A 22,099-nucleotide genomic window follows, 5' to 3' on the forward strand; every position below is an offset into this window, starting at 1 on the left:
ACGGCTCTGAATTCGAATCTGACACGTCAGCCCCTCAGAATCCCCCAACTCATCAAGAGTCGCTTGATTCTCTTATAGAATCAGTCAAGAGGATTCTGAGGTTGGATGAGGAAAATATTCCCGCTCCAGCACACCCTAGCTCATTTAAGAAAACCTAGCGTGTGCGCACGTTATTTACCAGCCGTCCAGAAACAGGGATCGGCCACATGAGCGGTTCACAAGGCAAAAGTCTACTCAGGCTAAATACCCTTTTCCTCCAGACCTAATGTAGGATTGGTTACAGTCTCCTCCGGTGGACCCTCCTGTATCGCATCTTGCTTGTAAAACGCTCCTATCTGTTTGAGAGTTCCTCAGTCAGAAACCCCTCCGATTGTCGAATTGATTACCTTGCCCGTTCAGTTTTTGAAGCTTCAGGAGCAGCGGTTTTTCCTTCTTTTGCGGCAATTTGGGTCACTAAGGCAATGGCCGCTTTGGCAGAAGTTCTGATTACTTCCTTCCAAGGCACCAATCTTCCTCTGGAGGCAACCACTGTCACCAGGCAGATAATTTACTCAGCTGACTTTGTAGTAGACGCTTCTTTTGATGTCGCCAATTGCGCGGCTCAAACTGCCGCTAATGCGATCTCCATTAGAAGAGCCCTATGGCTCCGCGGCTGGTGGGCGGATGCCACACCTAAAAGATCGTTGTCTTCTCTCCCCTTTCAAACGGGTTGTTGTTTTGGAGTGAAAATGGACCAACTCATTTCTGATACTACCGGGGGGAAAAGTAAATTCCTTCCTCAACAATAGGGGCTGTTCGGCCGTTTCGCAACCAACAGCCGATGAGTTTTCGATCTTCTCGCAACAATTCTGGTTGGTTCTCCTCTACCTTCTCTTCAGGTCGGTCCCTGTGTGGAGACAGAGGCTCCCAGGTCTCATACAGACCTAACCGCTCTTGGAAACCCAGGCCTAGGGCTTCTGGATCTAGGGGAGTCAAATCTCATAGATCTACCCAATGACAAGTGGGTCAGGGAGCTGGTGTCCTCCGGATACAAGATTGAATTTTCTCTACCCCTCCAACTCGGTTTTTCCTTTCCTCTCCCCCCAAGAAAGACGAGCATTCCTTCGGGCTGTTCAGGCTCGGCTAAGGGTCAGTCATTCCGGTCCCTCATCACGAAAGGTTCAGATGATTATATTCAAACCTTTTTGCCTTTCCTAAAAAGCACGGGACGATGTGTCCCATTCTGGATCTCAAACTGTTAAATCAGTTTGTCAGGGTACAGCGATTTCGAATGGAATCTCTCCGATCAGTTGTCGCTTCCATGGAAAAAGGAGAGTTCCTAGCATCCATCGACATCAAGTACGCTTACCTTCACATTCCAATCTGCCCGTCCCATCAGCAGTTCCTGCGTTTTGCAATTCACAAGGAACACTTCCAGTTCGTTGTCTTTCCCTTCGGACTCGCCACCGCCCCCAGGGTCTTTACCAAGGTCATGGCGGCTGTCATGGCCATTCTCCACTCTCGGGGAGTGGTGTTGTTACCGTATCCGGACGACCTGCTCATCAAGGGTCCGTCCCTTCCAGCCTGCGAGGAATCCATTGATAACAGTAAATACACTTTCTCGCCTGGGGTGGAAGATAATCTTCGAAAAGTCTTTCTCAAAACCGGCTCAGCAGATTTTCCATTTAGGGATGATCTTGGACACTTCCCGCGGGTTGGTCATTCTCCCTCGAGGAGAGACCCAAGCCTTACAACAGGCAGCGTGACTGTTTTCTCACTCCATTCGTTTCGGCAAGAGAGTTCTAGGAAAGTTGGTGTCAGCGATGGAAGCAGTTCCATTTGCACAGATCTACCTCTGTCCCTTACAACACGCGTTGCTGTTAGCTTAGGGCTAGAACCCGTTCTCCCTGGACCGTCGGATCCCTCTGTCCCTGCGGGTCAGGCAATCCCTCAGGTGGTGGACACTGAGGTCCTCCCTGAATCAAGGGAGGTCTTTTCTCCCACTAAGATGGTTGGTAGTAACCACCGACGCAAGTTCCTCGGCGGGAGAGTGGTCTTTCGTCACCACACGGCACAGGGTCATTGGTCAACCCGAGAGTCAGTCTCCCCATCAACATTTTGGAGATGCAAGCGATCAGATTAGCTCTACGAAGTTTCCACCGTCTCCTCGCAGGTCACATCCGGATCCAATCTGAACGCCATGGCTGTAGCGTATATCATCCGCCAGGGAGGTACCCGGAGCAGGATGGCCGTGCACGAAGCGAGTCACATCCTCCATTGGGCCGAGTGTAGAAAATTGGGCGGAAGATTTTCTCAGTCGCCAAGGCTTTGCCTCGGGGAAGTGGTCTCTTCATCAGGAAGTCTTTCAACAGATTTGTCATCGTTGGGGGACTCCGGATGTGGATCGCATGGCCTCAAAACTAAACAATAAGGTTCCTCGGTTCATTGCTCGATCGCGTGATCCATGCGCCATCGGAGCGGACGCGCTAGTTCTGCCATGGCACCGGTTCCGGCTCCCTTACATCTTCCCTCCTCCTCCCTTGCTTCCGACGGTCATCAAGAACATCAGAGCAGAGGGAGTACCAGTGATCCTTGTCGTGCCAGATTGGCCGCGCCGAGCATGGTATGCAGAACTAATACAACTAGTTGCCGACGTCCCCTGGCGACTTCCAGATTGCATGGATCTACACTCGCAGGGACCGATTTACCACCAGAACTCCGGGGCCCTGTCTTTGACGGCGTGGCCGTTGAATCCTGGATTTTAGCACAGGCTGGGTTCACTCACAACGTGATTTCCACCATGATTAGTGCTAGGAAGCCTGTGTCCATGTGCATCTATCACCGCACCTGGAAAACCTTCTTTTCGTGGTGCAAGGATCATGGTCGATCACCTCTGGCCATTTCGGCCATATTGGAATTCTTTCAATCTGGTTTAAAATCAGCTCTCGTGCTTAGCTTGCTCAAGGGCCAAATTTCGGCCTTGTCAGTGCTTTTCCAACGCAAAATTGCCACCAAATTTCAGTTCAAGACGTTCATTTAGAGAGTTTCCTATGTGGCGCTTCCTTATAGAAGGCCATTGGAATCATGGGACCTTAACCTGGTTCTCGGGGCCTTACAGGAAGCTCCTTTCGAACCGCCGCAGGACGTGACACTGTCCATCCTCTCTTGGAAGGTGGTCTTTCTAGTGGCAATGATGTCAATCAGACGAGTTTTGGAATTGGCAGCTCTGTCCTGCCGTTCTCCGTTCCTGAATTTTTCATCAGGAAAAGGTAGTTCTCAGGATGTCCCCGTCCTTCCTGCCCAATTTCGTCTCCTCTTTCCATCTCAACGAGGAAATTGTTTTGCCTTTACTTTTGTCCGGCACCAGTCCATCGCATTGAGAAGGCCCTCCACACCCTGGATCTGGTTAGGACCCTGAGATGGTACATCTCGCGGATGGCTCCCTTCCACAAGTCAGATGCCCTGTTCATGCTTCCAGAGGGGAATAGGAAGGGTCTAGCCGTGTCAAAGCATCACTAATCAGGTGGATTCCCCTGGCAATTCAGTAGTCCTACTATATCAGGAACGCGCCTGTCCCAGTGGGGATTAAGGCGCACTCTACCTCGTCAGTGGGCGCCTCTTCGGCCATTCGGCACCAGGCCTCGGCAGAACACATCTGCAAGGCTGCGACTTGGTCCAGTCTGCATACTTTTTTATAAAATATTGCCAATTTCATTCTCAGGCCTGTCTGCATGGCTGCGACTTGATCCAGCCTGCATACCTTTACAAACATTGCCTAATTCTTCTCAGGCCTCTGCGGATGTAGCCTGCAATCGGCAGTACCTCACTGTTGACTCAGTGGTACATGGGGTATTAGCAGATGTATGCTCCCCACCCAGGGACTGCTTTTGGATGTCCCACTGTCTGTGTCCCCCAATGAGGCGTAGGAGAAATAGGGATTTTTGTGTACTCACCTTAAAATCCTTTTCTCTGAGCCAATCATTGGGGGACACAGCACCCACCCTGTTTAGCCTATTGGCTAACTGTAGCATTCTTAGGCTTTGACTTAGTTATGGGTATTATTGACTGTTTATGCTCCTCCTGCTTTTTTCACTGAACTGGAGAAATCTTAGTCAGCGAGAGGGTGTATACTGCAGGGGAGGAACTAACTTTTTTTTTTTTTTCTGGTTTACTTAGTGTCCTTAGTGTTCCCTCCGGGCTGATGGACCTCAAAGAGGAGGGGTCAGAGCCTAGCGTAGCTGGAAAGGGCGATTCCTGTCCTGGGTGCACTCTCTAGTAGCAAGTGCTACACTATCACCAAGCGAATAGTTGCAGATTTTGTTTGGCGCTACAGGGTGATCAATCGCACGCTAAAAGACAGCGAATGGCTAGTGACTGGCCGCAGTGTTAAAGGGCTGATGATACTGCTGTAGCTGCAGAAGTTTAAGCAATGAATACCAGAGGCCGAACTCTGCATTTGTGGCCAAGATATGGATATTTATTTGTTGTGGTTCCAAAATGCATTACTTTTATTTTAAAGAGTATCTCTGCTGGGAGAAACCTTGCTTGCTAGAAAGATGCCTTGATAGTAGGCTGAATTAATAAATTTGGCCATAGGCATGAGAGCACTGTCGGCTGATCGTACGTTTGGCTGACCGCTCTCTCCCCAGACTCCCCCATTCACCTGAGCGCTCGGCCAATCGTTCATGTGTGGTCACCGGGTAGAGAGGAGAAGGCTGCTGCCAGACCATTCTGGTGGCACCTTATCTTTCCTGGAAGCAGAAGAAATGGCCATTGAAATTCCAACTCCTGGATTCTTCTCTGTCCCAACGTCATCTGTCTGTGGAGAGTCAGGAGGACCCCAGTAAGCAGCATATGGTTGGCTGGTCCTCCTGAAAATGGCGTATTTGGACGACTTTCATGTAATGTTTATAGGATAGGACCACTAGTGGTCATCTGTAATCTGAGGGGAAATACTGACACCAGTTTCTCTGCCACGCTCCCACAGCTGTCGGCATCTGTAATACAGGGGGTCCTCCACAGCCAGAGAGATGCATTTTGTAACTCCACTATGATGATCCGGAACAGAAGACCTCACTCCTAATTCCCTGATGGGGTTAGGAAAATGGATTTTCTCCACTGGAGAAACCATTTATTAAAGATCAAATATGTGTATATACATATAAATATATATCTCATAATATACACACAATATATATAAATCATCAGCCACAAGATATTTCTGTCATTGCTGTGTAGTGGCCGGTTTCCTCCTGCCCTTTGTGTGGTTATTACTGTCGTGTCCTTACAGTGTGGATATTTGATACTTTTCCATCTCTAGCTGCGCAGTTCACCTGCTTCTCTAGTGTTTTTTTTTTTGTTTTTTTTTTTTTTTAGTTGTTTAGCTTAAAATATATTTATTCACATGATTGTAAGAAAGGTTTTGCTTTTTTTTTTCATTCATACCCGTGTGATAATACTTGACATTTGCCGTTTCAGGTCCGTTACCGTCGGGATCACCCATCAAATAGACAGCTGCCTTTCTTCCCACTACTAGAAGACCTAATGAAGGATATCAGCGATGGCGCCGCCCTGCTGACTGTTATACACTTCTACTGCCCAGAACTGATGAAGTTGGATGGTAGGAAGCGTACCTGAAAGAACCACAGCTATAATTGTCAGGAGACTCGCCTGTTCTCCTTGTTCCATTTTTTTTCCTTTTAATGCCCGTTGTCTTGTAACCATTTCTTAGACTTCATATCTGGACCCGCCATTAGTTTTAGGGCTCCACTACCTTTCAGAAATCTGTAGTATGGCATTACTCTGACATAGGTAGAAGGAAATATTGTTAAAAAAAATAATTATCGTACTTGTTAAATTGGCCACCAAGCTGGTTATTTTCTTCAGTCCTGCAGTGATGACATCCTGTCCATCTTTCATGCCTGCCTCGGTGGTGATGTTTGTAGGTTTGTCATGTGACCACTAAGGCAACTGATTGGCTGTACTGGTCATGTAACTGATGGACAGGATGCTTCATCATTGTTGGAGTGGCGGGAATCAACAGTGTGGAGTCAGATGGGGTTATGCCTTATCTTCTTGAATGGGCTGTCTCGTACAGACGATGGTATGTCCAACACCTTTTAGATTGCAGGATCATTAAAAGAGTTGTCTTTAATTCTTAAAGGGGTTAAAACAAGCAACTTACCTTTTATTAAAAATCCACTCCGTCTTCGGATTTTTGATTGTGTGGTTTAATACTTGTGGCCTAGGTCACCCGCCATCTCTGTAATCTACCAGCGCTTGCAAGTTGTTTGTCCCCCCGGTTTCATAGTCTGCTCCCATTTGATGCTGCAGAGCTGGCTTAGCAGCATGGGAGAGCGCACAGCTCAGGCCTGCGAGTAACAGGCGCTCATTGAGGTAGAAAATTCGGCAATCCCTTCAATTCAGCTATGTAAAAAGACAGTGGGCAGCTGCTGAGGTGTTATATAAGCTGTCCGCCCCATGAGGACCTCCACCATCTTATGTCAGAGTGGTCCCGTTATTCACAATTTCCTTCCTGATCCTTTTTCTCTGCAGGAGTTAAGTGGCTCATTCAGCCACCAGCAATGTAGTATCTGAGCATCGTTTTCTGGGTAGGGTTAAATCTGTGCTGCGCAGTCTTCGGACATAGCTGTTCTCTCTCCCACAGACATCTGTTTAAAAGAAGTGCCGTCCATCGCCGACAGCCTGTACAACATCCAGCTCCTGAAGGAGTTCTCCAGCGAGTATCTAAATAAGTGTTTTTACCTGACCCTCGAGGACATGTTGTATACTTCATTGGTCCTGAAGGTAAGGAGGGTTGTGGTGCTGTAAAAGAAAAAGTACTGAAGAATGCAAAGTAGGATGCATATATTGGAATAACTGATGTTTGTTTCCCCAGCCAAATATAATGGTTTTTATTGCCGAGCTTTTCTGGTGGTTCGAGAATGTGAAGCCTGACTTTGTACAGCCGAGAGACATACAAGAGTCTAAAGAAGGTGCGTGTGATGTGACTGGTCATGTCTGCCTTACACCGCTGCCTATGTTAACATGTATACTAGGAAGCTGGGCGTCTAGACCAGTGCATAAACCTGCTCCCATTCACTGTCACCAATGCAGGTTTGTTTTTTTGTTTTTTTCATTTTAGATATCTTTGCAAACTATATGAGAACTTTGCTCACCTCCAGTCGTCGTTCACTGCACGGTGATCACGACTGAAGGCACTCTTTTGCATTTTGACTAACAGCCTGTTCTGCACACACGCTGCTGTCAAAGTGCTGGGGATTGATGACAGCCATGATCACTGTACAGTGAGCATTGACAATCGCTGCTGCCTGCACCACCCCAATGACTGTAAGCGAGCAGCCGTAGGGAGGATATAACGACGTCTTCTCCCTTCTAGTAAGCCTGCCAGGCACGATGTAAGCACTTTCTACCTGAAAATTACTACTATATCTGCAGGATAGATATTATTTTCTAAAGGAGACTGGTTCTCTTTAAAAGGAAAAAAATACACACTAAAAAAACACTTTTTATGTTGCTTTACATGTCAGAGGTTTTGTGATCCAGCTGCCAAGACCACCACAGTGTTGTACTCCTTTTTTATTATTTATTTATTATGTTGACAGCAAAAGCAGTATTACCGCACAAAAATAGTCGTCCGCAGATTCCGATATCCAACGCAACAAAGCGGAGTTTTATGGCCAGTCCTTCTGGCACAGGAGACCTCCATTCGTTGGCTCATAACACGTCTGACTCCGGGAGCAGAAATTTCCTGCAGCCTGAAGACGTTGAGAAGTGAGTGATTTAGATTTCTTAAAATTATGAAAATCATCGCTCTGCGATCTCGTCGGAGAACTTTAGCAGTCAACTAATGGGGGGAACCACGTAATTACTTTACATAATGAAACAATCATTACTTACCTGTTAAAACTCCAGTTCCGCCTCTAAGATGCTGGTTTACATTTCTAAATCTGCACCACATGACCGCTGCCTCCAATCACTGGCCTTGGCAGTCTCGTGTCATCTACTTCATTGATTTGGCTGCAGCAGTCACATAACATATCCTGTGTTTTCAGACACTAGTGTAAATGAGCCCTCAAGGTGATAATTCAGTCTTTTCCATACAATAGATCTGCAGGGAACGCAGACGGGATACATTTACTTCTGGCTGTTTTAATCACGGGTGAATCAGAAAGCAGAAGTTATGTATTAATTGAAGATCTGTTCTGGGTTAATGATGTTTAATTATATCTGTTCTCCTGTGATTTAATCAGTGTCCTGTACTGTGTGTGTTCTGCTTTTCCCCGTTATCACACAAGACCCGTAATTAACGTTTTCTATATCATTATTCAGTGGGAAAGGAAGCGCCGCGTTCAGCCCATCTCATCCACTGCTTCCTTTACGACAAAAACAACAGAAGAGCGTACAATCTGAGGATAGCCCCAGTAAGTGTGCGATTACCACACCATCTTATTCTGATGACCAGTTTTAAGTTTGCCTGTATTTTGAGACTTCTGACTCGAAAATAACGAGCGCTTAAATTTTGATAGGTCTAATCCTTGGGCGACACTCTCCCCCATACACATTAGATATTTGACTGAATTTTTCCATTTTATTTTTTATTAAGGAGTATGCTATGCTCGCTCATCCTACAAGAATGTACAGTTTGTGTGAATTTCAGATTTCACAAACCATTATCTGTTTTTAATTTTTAGGTGATAGAGATCGCTCGAATTCCTTGACGCGTTCTGATGTTCCACCTCGATCGTCTGTGATGGCTTGGGCAGAGAAGAAGCCAAGGTCACTATCACCTCCAAGTTGTATTCAATGTATAAAATCTCCTTCTCTATTCTGTTTCTTTTTTTTTTTTTTTTTTGCTTATGAGACAATATAGAAGTTGTATATATTTAATGTAATGATTTCTGACCACCGCCACCTTTGTGTGACTGATCTTGGGGAGGGATCTGTAGATCTGCTTTAAGCCCATGCTTTGCTTGCCTCTCAGTGGAGAGTATAAAGCACCTTTCACATGTCTCGTTCCTGATCCACTGGTCTGTGCAAACCCTTATCAAGACCAGTTTTGATGAATCGGGGGCTATAAGTTGGATCTCCTGCTTTTCTGGGGTCATATTCATCTCTCCTAAGACCAATTTTGGTAATTTTCTGCTATTTGCAGTAATCTGATATATTGACATGTCTCCAAGAAAAAACCTGTTAATTATGCTCTTCTCTTTCTATGCAGGCCGCTTTCCCAGCCTCCATTCGCCCTCCATTGTGCTGATGATGTTGATGCCACCTCTGGCGATAGCATTAGTCTTGCCCGGTCAATCAGTAAGGATAGCCTGGCTTCAAATATCATAAATGCAACTCCCAAGCACCACCCCACCAGCTCTTCCACACACATCCCCTCAAGAAGCCTGCTGGGAAACGTAGATATAGAAGACGATGAAGAGGAACTCGTCGCATTTATCAGACCTAACGACACCTCAAGTCACGGTGACCTTGAACTGCAGAGTATCTCTTCTCGAGCTTCCAGTCATCCCGGCACTGCACGATCCCCGGGAAGGATATCTGGGGATGTAGATGGAAAGCCTGAGAGTTTCTTTTTAGAGCCTTTAATGCCTGCCGTTCTCAGACCGGCAAAAGAAAAGCAAAATGTCCACAAAAGAGAGGAGTATGGTGAGGTGAAGCCCAGAGGATTTGTTTCCAGACGTCAGAACGAGGGGTCGCAGTCTTTTCCGCGAAAGAAAATAACCACTAATCACACCGGACGGGATCTTAACAGAACGTTTACCCCAGTCAGTAGTTGTGACTTGCCCCCTGCAGATTATTCTCAGGTGGATCCCCTCCCGTCGGAAAATGGTAGTGGTGCATTAAGACCCCTTGCGACCAGCAGTGTCGACCTGTCAGAGCAGCTCAACGTCGGGTTTTTCCTTCACGATTCTAAATTAGAACCTGCAGATGAGGAGAAACCCGCACATCTGGTAGATAAAGAACAAGATCCAGAAAGCACTTGGACAGTATTAAGGAATGACTCTGACTCTGATCATCTGGATCTGGAGGATTGTGAACAGGACCTGTCTCCTTCCCTCCCGGTGTGCAAGTACATAGAGGAGTCAGAGTCTGCCAAATTGCAGGAGGATATGAAGGTAAAGGAGAACGACGATAAGGATGATGCCAGTGGGCGATCCAGTCCATGCCTGAGCACCATATCCCAGGTTAGCAGCGTCTCCATGGCTAGTGGAAGTATCCGAATGACCAGCTTTGCAGAGAGGAAGTTTCAGAGGCTGAATAGCTACGAGACCAAATCTAGCACGAGCAGCTCACAAAAGACCACCCCAGATGGTTCAGAGTGCTGCCCGCCTCCTCTGACCACCTGGAAGCAACGGAGGGAACAGAGCCCCACCAGGCAGAACAAAGACCATGCCAACATCCTCGCTTCTGAACTTGTCCAGCTCCATATGCAGCTGGAGGAGAAGCGGCGGGCCATCGAGACCCAGAAGAAGAAAATGGAGTCACTGTCCGCAAGGCAACGCTTAAAACTCGGCAAAGCTGCCTTCTTGCACGTTGTTAAAAAAGGGAAACCTGACGGACCTCTGAAGCCAGAACATTTCCCCAAGGATTACACTAAGCAGCACCTGGAGGAGGCCCAGGCAGTGCAGCACCTCGAAAAAAATGACATAGAGTCCAAAGAATCTAAAGTTCATGAAGCATTTGAGCAGAAGCCCAAGGAGGGTGATTTAGAAGGAGACGTGTGCAACGTAATTACTCCTGATGACGCCGACTCTGAGGTAGATGTGAACGAGTGTAACCTCTCCATCGAAAAGCTAAATGAAACCATCAGCACATTACAACAGGCCATAATGAAAATTTCCCAGCAGCAAGAGCTGCTCATGAAGGCTCCGGGCTCTGTATTACCGGATCATAAAAATGGCACCCAAGACCATAAATTAAAACCACCTGTTCAGTTCATGGAGCCCCTGTCCCCGACAGGAGCTGGGACCGGCCCTCGCAAGAGATTTGGTCAGGGACGTAACTCCAGGTTCTCGCGGTCCACTGAACATAAGACCACCAAGGAAAAAACATCACGATTGATAACACCCACCCACAGCATAGAAACTCTACCCCACTTAAAGTCTGTCCTTCCTCTGAAATCACCTTGTGCCCCCTCTGATATGGCAGAAGATGGGGCAGAGCAAGTGAAAGCCTCCCAGGATAAATCTGCCTGTAGTTTCCGTCTGCACGAGGACAATATCCAGCGGACATTTCTCCTGTCCACCTCCAAAGATGCTAATATTCTTTCAGAACAAATGCACAGAGACTCTGTGAACGGTGGACGCTTGGGGTCTTCAGAGACCTTGGACAAAGAAAACGTTCCTATGGACGACAGGCTAAAGAACAAAGCTAGCCTGATTGAGGTCGATCTCTCAGAACTGAAGGATCCTGAGGAACAGATCGGAGCGGAGCAGTCCGAGACTTCCACCGAGGTCATAAGTGAAGATCAGAAGTCTGGGGTCGGGTTTTTTTTTAAGGCAAGTAGTGCGCATCCTTTTTTGTTTTGTCTTGATTTTTTGGGGGGTTGTCTTGCATGCATTTCCATACTATGAAGTGCGCAGGCTTTACATTACATAATACCTGTGACTAATCGCTTCCAGGATGAACAGAAAGCAGAGGATGAGCTGGCAAAGAAGAGAGCGGCCTTTCTCTTGAAACAGCAGAAGAAAGCAGAAGAAGCTCGGCTCAGGAAGCAGCAGCTAGAAGCTGAGGTCGAGTTAAAGAGAGATGAAGCTCGGTAAGTATCACGGCTTCGCCGTGAGCCCAAATTCGGCTTTAAAATATTACATGGAGCCACTTGCAAAGTGGAAATCTAGAGAAGCTACAACTTTGGCTCAGTCGCTTCAGAGCATTATTATAGGAAGAGAAAATATAATATAATTTTATTTTTTTTTTTCTTAATTTCCACTCAAGACGGAAAGCTGAGGAAGATCGTATACGTAAGGATGAAGAAAAAGCAAGAAGGGAACTGATCAAACAGGAATATCTGCGACGGAAGCAGCAGCAGATCTTAGAAGAGCAAGGAATCGGGAGGCCCAAACCCAAGCCGAAACCTAAGAAGTCTCGGCCGAAGTCTGTCCACAGAGAGGAATCGTACAGTGACTCAGGAACAAAGTATTCATCAACGCGTAAGTTTTTCTTTTAAAGGAAAAAGGCTTTGCTTTGTGAAATATATTTCTGCTTTGCTGGGATCTCTTGGGTGTTCTTGGAGTTCGTAAGAAATCTGTGCATGTGGCAGGTGTTAATGGTGGGATGGGGGCCATCTAGATGAAATATTGTCTATATGTGAGCAGACTCAAATCTGGGTGGCAGCATTAAGTGTAATTAAAAGAAAGCCCTTTCTACTGGAAATTGCTAGCATTTGCTCCCCCCCTTTATAATATGTGCTCTGTATGTTTTTGCCTGCACAGCGGATAACTTGAGTAGCGCACAATCTGGTTCCAGTCTGTCTTTGGCATCCGGTGCAACTACAGAGGCCGAAAGTGTCCATTCTGGTGGAACGCCTTCACACAGGTACACTCTTGATATTCTTTGCACTTGGTGAAGGCAGAAATCCTATAATTTCACCATTGTGAAGTAACATGTTATTTTCCTTCCATGGCAGAGTGGACTCTGTGGAAACATTGTCTGTGGCAAGTAGGCACCAGAGCAGAACTGCAGAACGGGATTGGGAGAATGCATCTACCGCCTCTTCCGTTGCATCAGTGGCAGAATATTCAGGTTCATTAAGACTTAAACACATTTCTCATCTCTCCATTTGCAGCTGTAGTTATTGAAGGCTGTCACTTTCTGATGTGTATATAAAAGATATACAAGTTGCAAAAAATTGCTCTCCCCAATCCCTCACTTGTTTTCCTTTTTTTTTTTTTTTTTTTTTTTCCTTTTGCACACTTGCCTCTCTTTCCTAACACTTGCCTACTTGCTTCTTCACTTTTCCACACTTGATTGCATGCTTGCTCTTGTGCTTTTTTGCGCCCAAGCTTTTGACGATAGTCATATGATATACCGTATATACTCGTGTATAAGCCGACCAGTGTATAAGCCGACCACCCTAATTTTGCCACAAAAAACTGGGAAAACTTATTGACTCGTGTATAAGCCGAGGGTGGAGTCCATAGACTATGCCCCCATATGCTGCTCCATAGACTATGCCCCCATATGCTGCTCCATAGACTATGCCCCCATATGCTGCTCCATAGACTATGCCCCCATATGCTGCTCCATAGACTATGCCCCCATATGCTGCTCCATAGACTATGCCCCCATATGCTGCTCCATAGACTATGCCCCCATATGCTGCTCCATAGACTATGCCCCCATATGCTGCTCCATAGACTATGCCCCCATATGCTGCTCCATAGACTATGCCCCCATATGCTGCTCCATAGACTATGCCCCCATATGCTGCTCCATAGACTATGCCCCCATATGCTGCTCCATAGACTATGCCCCCATATGCTGCTCCATAGACTATGCCCCCATATGCTGCTCCATAGACTATGCCCCCATATGCTGCTCCATAGACTATGCCCCCATATGCTGCTCCATAGACTATGCCCCCATATGCTGCTCCATAGACTATGCCCCCATATGCTGCTCCATAGACTATGCCCCCATATGCTGCTCCATAGACTATGCCCCCATATGCTGCTCCATAGACTATGCCCCCATATGCTGCTCCATAGACTATGCCCCCATATGCTGCTCCATAGACTATGCCCCCATATGCTGCTCCATAGACTATGCCCCCATATGCTGCTCCATAGACTATGCCCCCATATGCTGCTCCATAGACTATGCCCCCATATGCTGCTCCATAGACTATGCCCCCATATGCTGCTCCATAGACTATGCCCCCATATGCTGCTCCATAGACTATGCCCCCATATGCTGCTCCATAGACTATGCCCCCATATGCTGCTCCATAGACTATGCCCCCATATGCTGCTCCATAGTTTATGCCCCCCATATGCTGCCCCATAGACTATGCCCCCCATATGCTGCCCCATAGACTATGCCCCCCATATGCTGCCCCATAGACTATGCCCCCATATGCTGCTCCATAGACTATGCCCCCATATGCAGCTCCATAGATTATGCCCCCATATGCAGCTCCATAGATTATGCCCCCATATGCTTCTCCATAGATTATGCCCCCATATGCTTCTCCATAGTTTATGCCCCCCATATGCTGCCCCATAGACTATGCCCCCATATGCTGCAAAAAATGCCATACTCGCCTCTCCTGGGTCCATCGCCACTGTCTGCTGCTTCTTGTGCCAGTGACTGTTCAGCCAGCAGAGGGGCGGTGCGCACTAACCACGTCACAGCGCCCCCTGCTGCCTAAACGTCACTGACACAGGATGCAGCAGAGACAGCGGTGAGCAGCGATGGACCGGGGGACAGGTGAATATCGCTATACTCACCCATCCTGCCACGGTCTCTGCAGCCTCGCATACCCACGGTCTCCCTTCCTGTCTTCAGCGGTCACGTGGTACCGCTCATTACACTCATGAATATGCACCTATTCATGAGTGGTAATGAGTGGTACCACGTGACCGCTGAAAACAGGAAGGGAGAGACAGTGGAGAAGCGAGGCTGCAGAGACAGCGGCAGGACAGGTAAGTATGATCTCTGACACCCCCGCTCCCCCTCCCCCACCGACCCCCAGGTATATGACCCGTGTATAAGCCGAGAGGGGGACTTTCAGCCCCAAAAAATGGGCTGAAAATCTCGGCTTATACACGAGTATATACGGTATATTAGTGTAAAATCCACCCTAATCATTGGATCTTAAAAAAGGCACCTTTAACCCCTTAACCCCCAAGGGTGGTTTGCACGTTCATGACCGGGCCAATTTTTACAATTCTGACCACTGTCCCTTTATGAGGTAATAACTCTGAAACGCTTCCATGGATCCTGGTGATTCTGACATTGTTTTCTCGTGACATATTGTACTTTATGTTAGTGGTAAAATTTCATTCAACTAACTTGCGTTTATTTGTGAAAAAAACGGAAATTTGGCGAAAATTTTTAAAATTTCACAATTTTCCAACTTTGAATATTTATGCCCTTAAATCACAGAGTTACGGCACACAAAAAACTTAATAAATAACATTTCCCACATGTTTACTTTATATCAGCACAATTTTGGAACCAAAATTTTTTTTGTTAGGAAGTTATAAGTGTTAAAAGTTGACCAGCGATTTCTCATTTTTGCAACGCCATTTTATTTTTACGGACCACATCACATTTGAAGCCACTTTGAGGGGTCTATATGATAGAAAATACCCAAACGTGACCCCATTCTAAAAACTGCACCCCTTAAGGTGCTCAAAACCACATTCAAGAAGTTTATTAACCCTTCAGGTGCTTCACAGGAATTTTTTGAATATTTAAAAAAAAAAAAAAAATGAATATTTAACTTTTTTTCACAAAAAAAATACTTCAGGTTCAATTTTTTTTATTTTACCAAGGGTAACAGGAGAAATTGGACTGCAAAAGTTATTGTGCAGTTTGTCCTGAGTACGCTGATACATGATATGTGAGGGGGAACCACTGTTTCGCCACATGGCAGACCTCAGAATGGAAGGAGCGCCATTTGACTTTTTCAATGCAAAATTAGCTGGAATTCAGATCGGACGCCATGTCACGTTTGGAGAGCCCCTGATGTACCTAAATAGTGGAAACCCCCCACAAGTGACCCCATTTTGGAAACTAGACCCCCCCAAGGAACTTATCTAGATATGTGGTGAGAACTTTGAACCCACAAGGGCTTCACAGAAGTTTATAACGTACAGCGGTACAATTAAAAAGTCATATTTTTTCCACAAAAATGATCTTTTCACCCTCAATTCTTATTTTTCCAAGGGTAACAGGACCCTATAAGTTATTGTGCAATTTGTCCTGCGTACGCTGATACCCCACATGTGGGGGTAAACCACTATTTGGGCGCATGGCAGAGCTCGGAAGGGAAGCAGCGCCATTTGACGTTTTTGGCTGGAATTGAGATCGGACACCATGTCGCGTTTGGAAAGCCCGTGATGTGCCCAAACAGTGAAAACCCCCAACAAATGACACCATTTTGGAAACTAGACCCCCCAAGGAACTTATCTAGTTGTGTGGTGAGCACTTTGAACCCCCCCGTGCTTCACAGAAGTTTATAACGCCCGGGCGTGAAAATAAAAAAATCTTATTTTTTCCACAAACATGATCTTTTAGTCACCAATTTTTTTATTTTCCAAGGGTAACAGGAGAAATTGGACCCCAAAAGTTGTTGTCCAATTTGTCCTGAGTACGCTGATACCCCATATGTGGGAGAAAACTACTGTATGGGCACACGTCAGGGCTTGGAAGGGAAGTAGTGACGTTTTAGAATGCAGACTTTGATGGAATGGTCTGCGGGTGTCATGTTGCCTTTGGAGAGCCCCTGATGCACCTAAACAGTGGAAACCCCCCACAAATGACACCATTTTGGAAACTAGACCCCCTAAGGAACTTATCTAGATGTGTCGTGAGCACTATGAACTCCCAAGGGCTTCACAGAAGTTTATAACGCCCGGGCGTGAAAATAAAAAAATCATTTTTTTCCGTAAAAATAATATTTTTGCCCCCAATCTTTTATTTTCCTAAGGGTAACAGGAGAAATTGGACCCCAAAAGTTGTTCTGCAATTTGTCCTGAGTAGGCTGATACCCCATATGTGGGGGTAAAACAGTGTTTGGGCGCATGGCAGAGCTTGGAAGGGAAAGAGCACCATTTGACTTTTTCAACGCAGAATTGGCTGGAATTGAGATCAGACTCCATGTTGCATTTGGAGAGCACCTGATGTGCCCAAACAGTGGAAACCCCCCAATTATAATTCCAACCCTAACCCCAACACACCCCTAACCCTAATCTCAGCCCTAGCCCTAATGGGAAAATGGAAATAAATACATTTTCTTTTAATTTTATTATTTTTCCCTAACTAAGGGGGTTATAACGGGGGGTTTGATTTACTATTTATGGCGGTTTTTATGTTTGGCAGCTGTAATGCGCTAAAAGACGCTTTTTATTGTAAAAATAGTTTTTGCATCACCACATATTGAGAGCTATAATTTTTCCATATTTTGACCCACCGAGTCATGTGAGGTCTTATTTTTTGCGGGACAAGTTGACGTTTTTATTGGTATCATTTTCGGGCACGTGACATTAAAATTTTTACACTTTTTTTTTTTTTTTTTTTTAAACTTTATTACTTTGTCCCAGGTGGGACATCACTGTCCTGTGAAAGATCGCTGATCTGTCACATCACAGATCACTGTGGCAGATCAGCAATCTGTCACAGGCACTACACAGGCTTCCTCCTTGCATGAGGTAGCCGGCTCCCTGCAGGCCCCCGAAGGTCCCCGCCGCCATCTTGGATTCGGGGACCTGCAGGGATGGAGCCCCCCCCCCTCAGCAGCGGTGCACATTGCGCTGCTGTGGGGGGCTCAGGGAAGCACGGAGGGAGCCCCCTCCCTGCCGATGCTTTTCTTTAACCCCCGGTACACTGCGATCGTGTTTGATCGCGGTGTGCAAGGGGTTAACGTGTCGGGGGCGGTCCGTGACCGCCCCTGACACATTGTGCCGGGTGTCAGCTGTGATAATCAGCTGACACCTGGCCGCGATCAGCGGCGCTCACCACGTGGGCGCCGCTGATCGCTGTGACGTACTATCCCGTCCCTGGGAATTAAGTCCCAGGGCACATGGATGGGATAGTACGTCACATGGCAGTAAGGGGTTAATGTATGAAAAATGTTGACTTTATTTCTTTATCGCCTTATTGGGGGACACAGAATACCAATCTACCATTCTATGGCTCTAGGCTCTTTGGAGCAAAGCTGGATCACATAATTTCCGATGCCACTGGAGGTAAAAGTACTTCGCTTCCCCAGTCTCGACCAAAACGTCCCTTCAACAAAAGGGGGTTTCGACCATTCAGGCCCTTTCGTCCCTTCTCTACCACGGAGAGCGCCACTCAACAGGATCGGCCGCCTGCCACCAGGGAGCGGGATCAGAGGAAACCTTCCTACAAACCCGCTCCTCGCTGGAGATCTAGAGGACAATATTCCAGATCTGCAGGAGCCAATTCCGGCAGATTTTCGTCTAAGTGACGGGTCACCCCCACCTGGAATTTCTTCCAGGGTGGGCGGCAGACTTTCCTTTTTCGCGGATGCTTGGCTGTCCGTTGTAGACGACGCTTGGGTCAGAGAACTCGTTGCATCCGGTTACAAAATCGAATTTGCTTCACTCCCGAACAGACGGTTTTTCCGGTCTCGGCCTCCGCGACAGCGGGCCCAGGTTCCGGGTTTTCTGCAGGCCATTTCCTCCCTTCTTTCCGCCGGAGTCATTGTTCCCGTTCCCTCAGTCGAACGGTTTTCCGGGTTCTACTCCAATCTCTTTGTAGTCCCGAAGAAAGACGGCTCTCTTCGTCCTATTCTGGACCTCAAATTGCTCAATCGCCACGTGAAGATTCTTCATTTCAGGATGGAGTCTCTTCGGTCGGTGATTGCTTCCATGGAGCCCGGGGAATTTCTCTGCTCGGTGGACATTCGGGATGCCTATCTGCACATTCCAATATGTGTGCAACATCAGAAGTATCTTCGATTTGCGTTTCAGGGAGACCACTTTCAGTTCACAGCTCTCCCTTTCGGCCTAGCTTCAGCGCCCCGGGTTTTCACAAAGGTGATGGCGACCGTCATGGCCATCCTTCGCTCCAGAGGGATCCTCATCATCCCTTATCTAGACGATCTTTTGATCAAGGGTTCGTCTCACCAGGACTGTCTCCGGAGCCTTCAGATAACCCTGGACACTCTCAGCCGCCTAGGTTGGCTGGTCAACAAGGAGAAGTCCATTCTGATCCCCACCCAGCGTCTGACCTTTCTGGGTATGGAATTCGACACGGAGCTAGCCCGTGTTTTTCTTCCAAAGGAAAAATTTACAACTCTGTCCAAGGGCATCAGAACTCTCAAGAGGCCTGCTCCCATTCCCATTCGGTTCTGCATGAAGGTCCTGGGGAAGATGGTGGCCTCCATGGAAGCAGTGCCCTTTGCGCAGTTTCACCTTCGCCCCCTCCAGCTGTTTCTGCTTTCAGCCTGGGACAAGACCACGAGGTCCTTGGACCGTCCTATTCGGCTTCCTCTCAGAGTGAGGCAGTCTCTCACTTGGTGGCTACGGCCAGCGTCAGTTCTCCAAGGGAGGTCCTTCCTTCCGCCTCAGTGGCGAATCATCACCACCGATGCGAGCCTTCTAGGATGGGGGGCCGTGTTCCATCAGAAAGCGGCCCAAGGCCGCTGGAAGCCACAGGAGTCTCTCCTTCCAATCAATCTTTTGGAGATCAGGGCAATTTTCCTGGCCCTTCTTCACTGGCAGCCCCTCCTCTCCGGCAAGCAGGTCCGTATTCAGTCGGACAACACCACGGCCGTGGCGTACATAAACCATCAGGGGGGCACGCGCAGCAAACAAGTAATGTCAGAAGTGGCCAAGATACTACGCTGGGCAGAACGTTACGTTCCGACAATCTCCGCCGTCCATATTCCAGGGGTGGAAAATTGGGCAGCCGACTTTCTGAGTCGCCAGGGCCTAGCGTCCGGCGAATGGTCCCTGCACCCCGCAGTTTTCTCTCAGATATGCGACCGTTGGGGCACCCCGGATGTCGATCTCATGGCATCTCGGATGAACCACAAGGTGCCGCAGTTCGTAGCCAGGTCCAGGGACCCTCTAGCCGTCGCATGCGACGCACTGGTGACTCCGTGGTCCCAGTTTCAACTTCCGTATCTGTTCCCGCCTCTGGCATTGATCCCTCGGGTGGTCAAAAAGATAAAATCGGAAGGCGTACCAGTGATTCTAGTCGCTCCAGATTGGCCAAGACGGCCTTGGTACGCGGAACTGGTCAACATGCTCGCGGACGTTCCCTGGAGGCTTCCGGACCGTCCAGACCTTCTCTCGCAAGGCCCCCTTTACCACGAGAATTCTCAGTCTCTGAATTTGACGGCATGGCCGTTGAGACCGCAATTCTGAAGAAATCAGGTCTGTCCAGTCAGGTTATTCAAACTATGATTAGAGCCAGGAAACCAGCCTCTTCCCGCATTTACTATAGGTACTGGAAGGCTTTTTTCCATTGGTGCGATGATAAAAGAGTCTTCCCATTGTCTTTTTCTATCCCGTCTATCCTGGGGTTTCTTTAGGCTGGGTTAGACGCGGGTCTGTCCCTCAGTACGCTCAAGGGCCAGGTTTCCGCTCTCTCTATCCTCTTCCAAAGAGAGCTAGCTTCTCTACCACAGGTCAAGACCTTTCTACAAGGGGTTTCCCACGTGGCTCCTCCTCATCGTTCGCCAATAGACCCGTGGGATCTCAACCTCGTCCTTAGCGCGCTCCAGAAGGCGCCGTTCGAGCCTCTCCAGGACATTCCTTTGTCCCTTCTCTCTTGGAAGGTCACCTTTTTGATCGCCATTTCATCCATCAGAAGAGTTTCTGAATTGGCGGCCTTGTCATGTCGTTCCCCTTACCTCATTCTCCATCAGGACAAAGCCGTCCTCAGGCCCGTTCCTTCTTTTCTTCCAAAGGTAGTTTCCGCTTTCCATATCAATGAGGATATCGTCCTTCCTTCTTTTTGGCCGGCTCCATCTCATCCTCTTGAGAAGTCTCTCCACAAACTGGACGTAGTTAGAGCCCTGCGTGTCTATCTTGCCAGGACCTCTTCCTTTCGTCTGTCCGATTCCTTGCTGATCATTTCTGAAGGTCGCCAGAAGGGCCTTCCGGCTTCCAAATCCACGATCGCTCGCTGGATTCGTTCTACCATTCTGGAAGCGTATCGTCTTCAGGAAAAGCGGCCCCCTCCGGGAGTAAGAGCTCATTCCACCCGGGCTGTGGCGGCTTCGTGGGCTGCTCGTCACCAGGCCTCGGCCATGCAAATTTGCAAGGCTGCAACCTGGTCATCTTTGCACACCTTCACGAGGTTCTACAGGGTTCATACCCAGGCTTCGTCTGATGCTGTGGTTGGTAGGAAGGTTCTGCAGGCGGCGGTGGCTCACCGGCCGACCTGAGCCTTTCGGTTACTTTCGTTCCTTTTTGCTGTTCCCACCCTTGGGACTGCTTTGGGACGTCCCATGGTATTCTGTGTCCCCCAATAAGGCGATAAAGAAAGATGGATTTTTGGTTCTTACCGTAAAATCTCTTTCTTGGAGCCTTCATTGGGGGACACAGCACCCTCCCTGTTTAAGTTGTACCGTGTTGGGTCTTAGAGTCCCTTGTTGGGTTGGTACATATGGTTCGAGTTTTTCTCGTTGCTTCTCCTACTGCTTTTTCACCAACTGAGGTGCTTGGTGCCTGTCGGTGGGTGTATACTGCCGGGGAGGAGCTAATTTTCTTGTTTTTGCATAGTGTCAGCCTCCTAGCAGCAGCAGCATACACCCTGAAAGAAGGGGGCGGAGCTTAGCGGCTGCGCCGTGATTGGCTAACGGCGACGGAGAGGGCATGACAGAAAGGGGAGGCTGGCATCTCAAAGAGAAAGAAGCCCTGTGATGGGCTAGAAAAGGCGCGCTGAAAAGAGCGCGCTCAGGAAGGGAGGAGGGAGCAGAGAAATTCCCCTCGCTGAGGGGAAAGTGAAAGTAAAAGTGACGGCGCCGCAGCCCCATGCCTACCCCGACATACCGCGCTCAGGAAGCAATATGACAGCGGTCCCCTGGTTGCGACGCTGCTGCGGTGAGTGAAGGGATCCCCAGAGTCTCCCTGACTAGAAAAGGGGAAGGGACGCAAACAGCTGTGTGAGCGCGCGGCAGGCAGAAAGGGCGGGAGATTCAAAAACTGAGGAAAATACCCAAACGTGACCCCATTCTAAAAAATGCACCCCTTAAGGTGCTCAAAACCACATTCAAGAAGTTTATTAACCCTTCAGGTGCTTCACAGGAATTTTTTGAATATTTAAAAAAAAAAAAAAAAAATGAATATTTAACTTTTTTTCACAAAAAAAATACTTCAGGTTCAATTTTTTTTATTTTACCAAGGGTAACAGGAGAAATTGGACTGCAAAAGTTATTGTGCAGTTT

The 22,099-nt window shown here is 47.7% G+C and overlaps 1 protein-coding gene across 3 annotated transcripts in view; it reads left to right on the top strand.

Moving 5' to 3' along the window:
• CAMSAP1 (calmodulin regulated spectrin associated protein 1) overlaps nt 1-22,099 on the top strand; it is a 110,009-nt gene that overhangs the window by 83,749 nt on the left and 4,161 nt on the right. For all 3 annotated transcript variants that reach the window (XM_073541136.1, XM_073541135.1, XM_073541137.1), the window contains 11 exons: nt 5,458-5,599; nt 6,647-6,786; nt 6,878-6,974; nt 7,605-7,773; nt 8,332-8,423; nt 8,694-8,778; nt 9,221-11,510; nt 11,634-11,770; nt 11,947-12,161; nt 12,444-12,546; nt 12,638-12,753. In XM_073541136.1, coding sequence (XP_073397237.1) covers nt 5,458-5,599; nt 6,647-6,786; nt 6,878-6,974; nt 7,605-7,773; nt 8,332-8,423; nt 8,694-8,778; nt 9,221-11,510; nt 11,634-11,770; nt 11,947-12,161; nt 12,444-12,546; nt 12,638-12,753 — 3,586 coding nt within the window. The remainder of the gene's footprint in view (nt 1-5,457; nt 5,600-6,646; nt 6,787-6,877; nt 6,975-7,604; nt 7,774-8,331; nt 8,424-8,693; nt 8,779-9,220; nt 11,511-11,633; nt 11,771-11,946; nt 12,162-12,443; nt 12,547-12,637; nt 12,754-22,099) is intronic.

This window comes from Dendrobates tinctorius, unplaced genomic scaffold (genome assembly GCF_039654945.1).
Source record: "Dendrobates tinctorius isolate UK_male_01 unplaced genomic scaffold, ASM3965494v1 ptg000120l, whole genome shotgun sequence".
NCBI classification, from domain to species: Eukaryota; Metazoa; Chordata; class Amphibia; order Anura; family Dendrobatidae; genus Dendrobates; species Dendrobates tinctorius.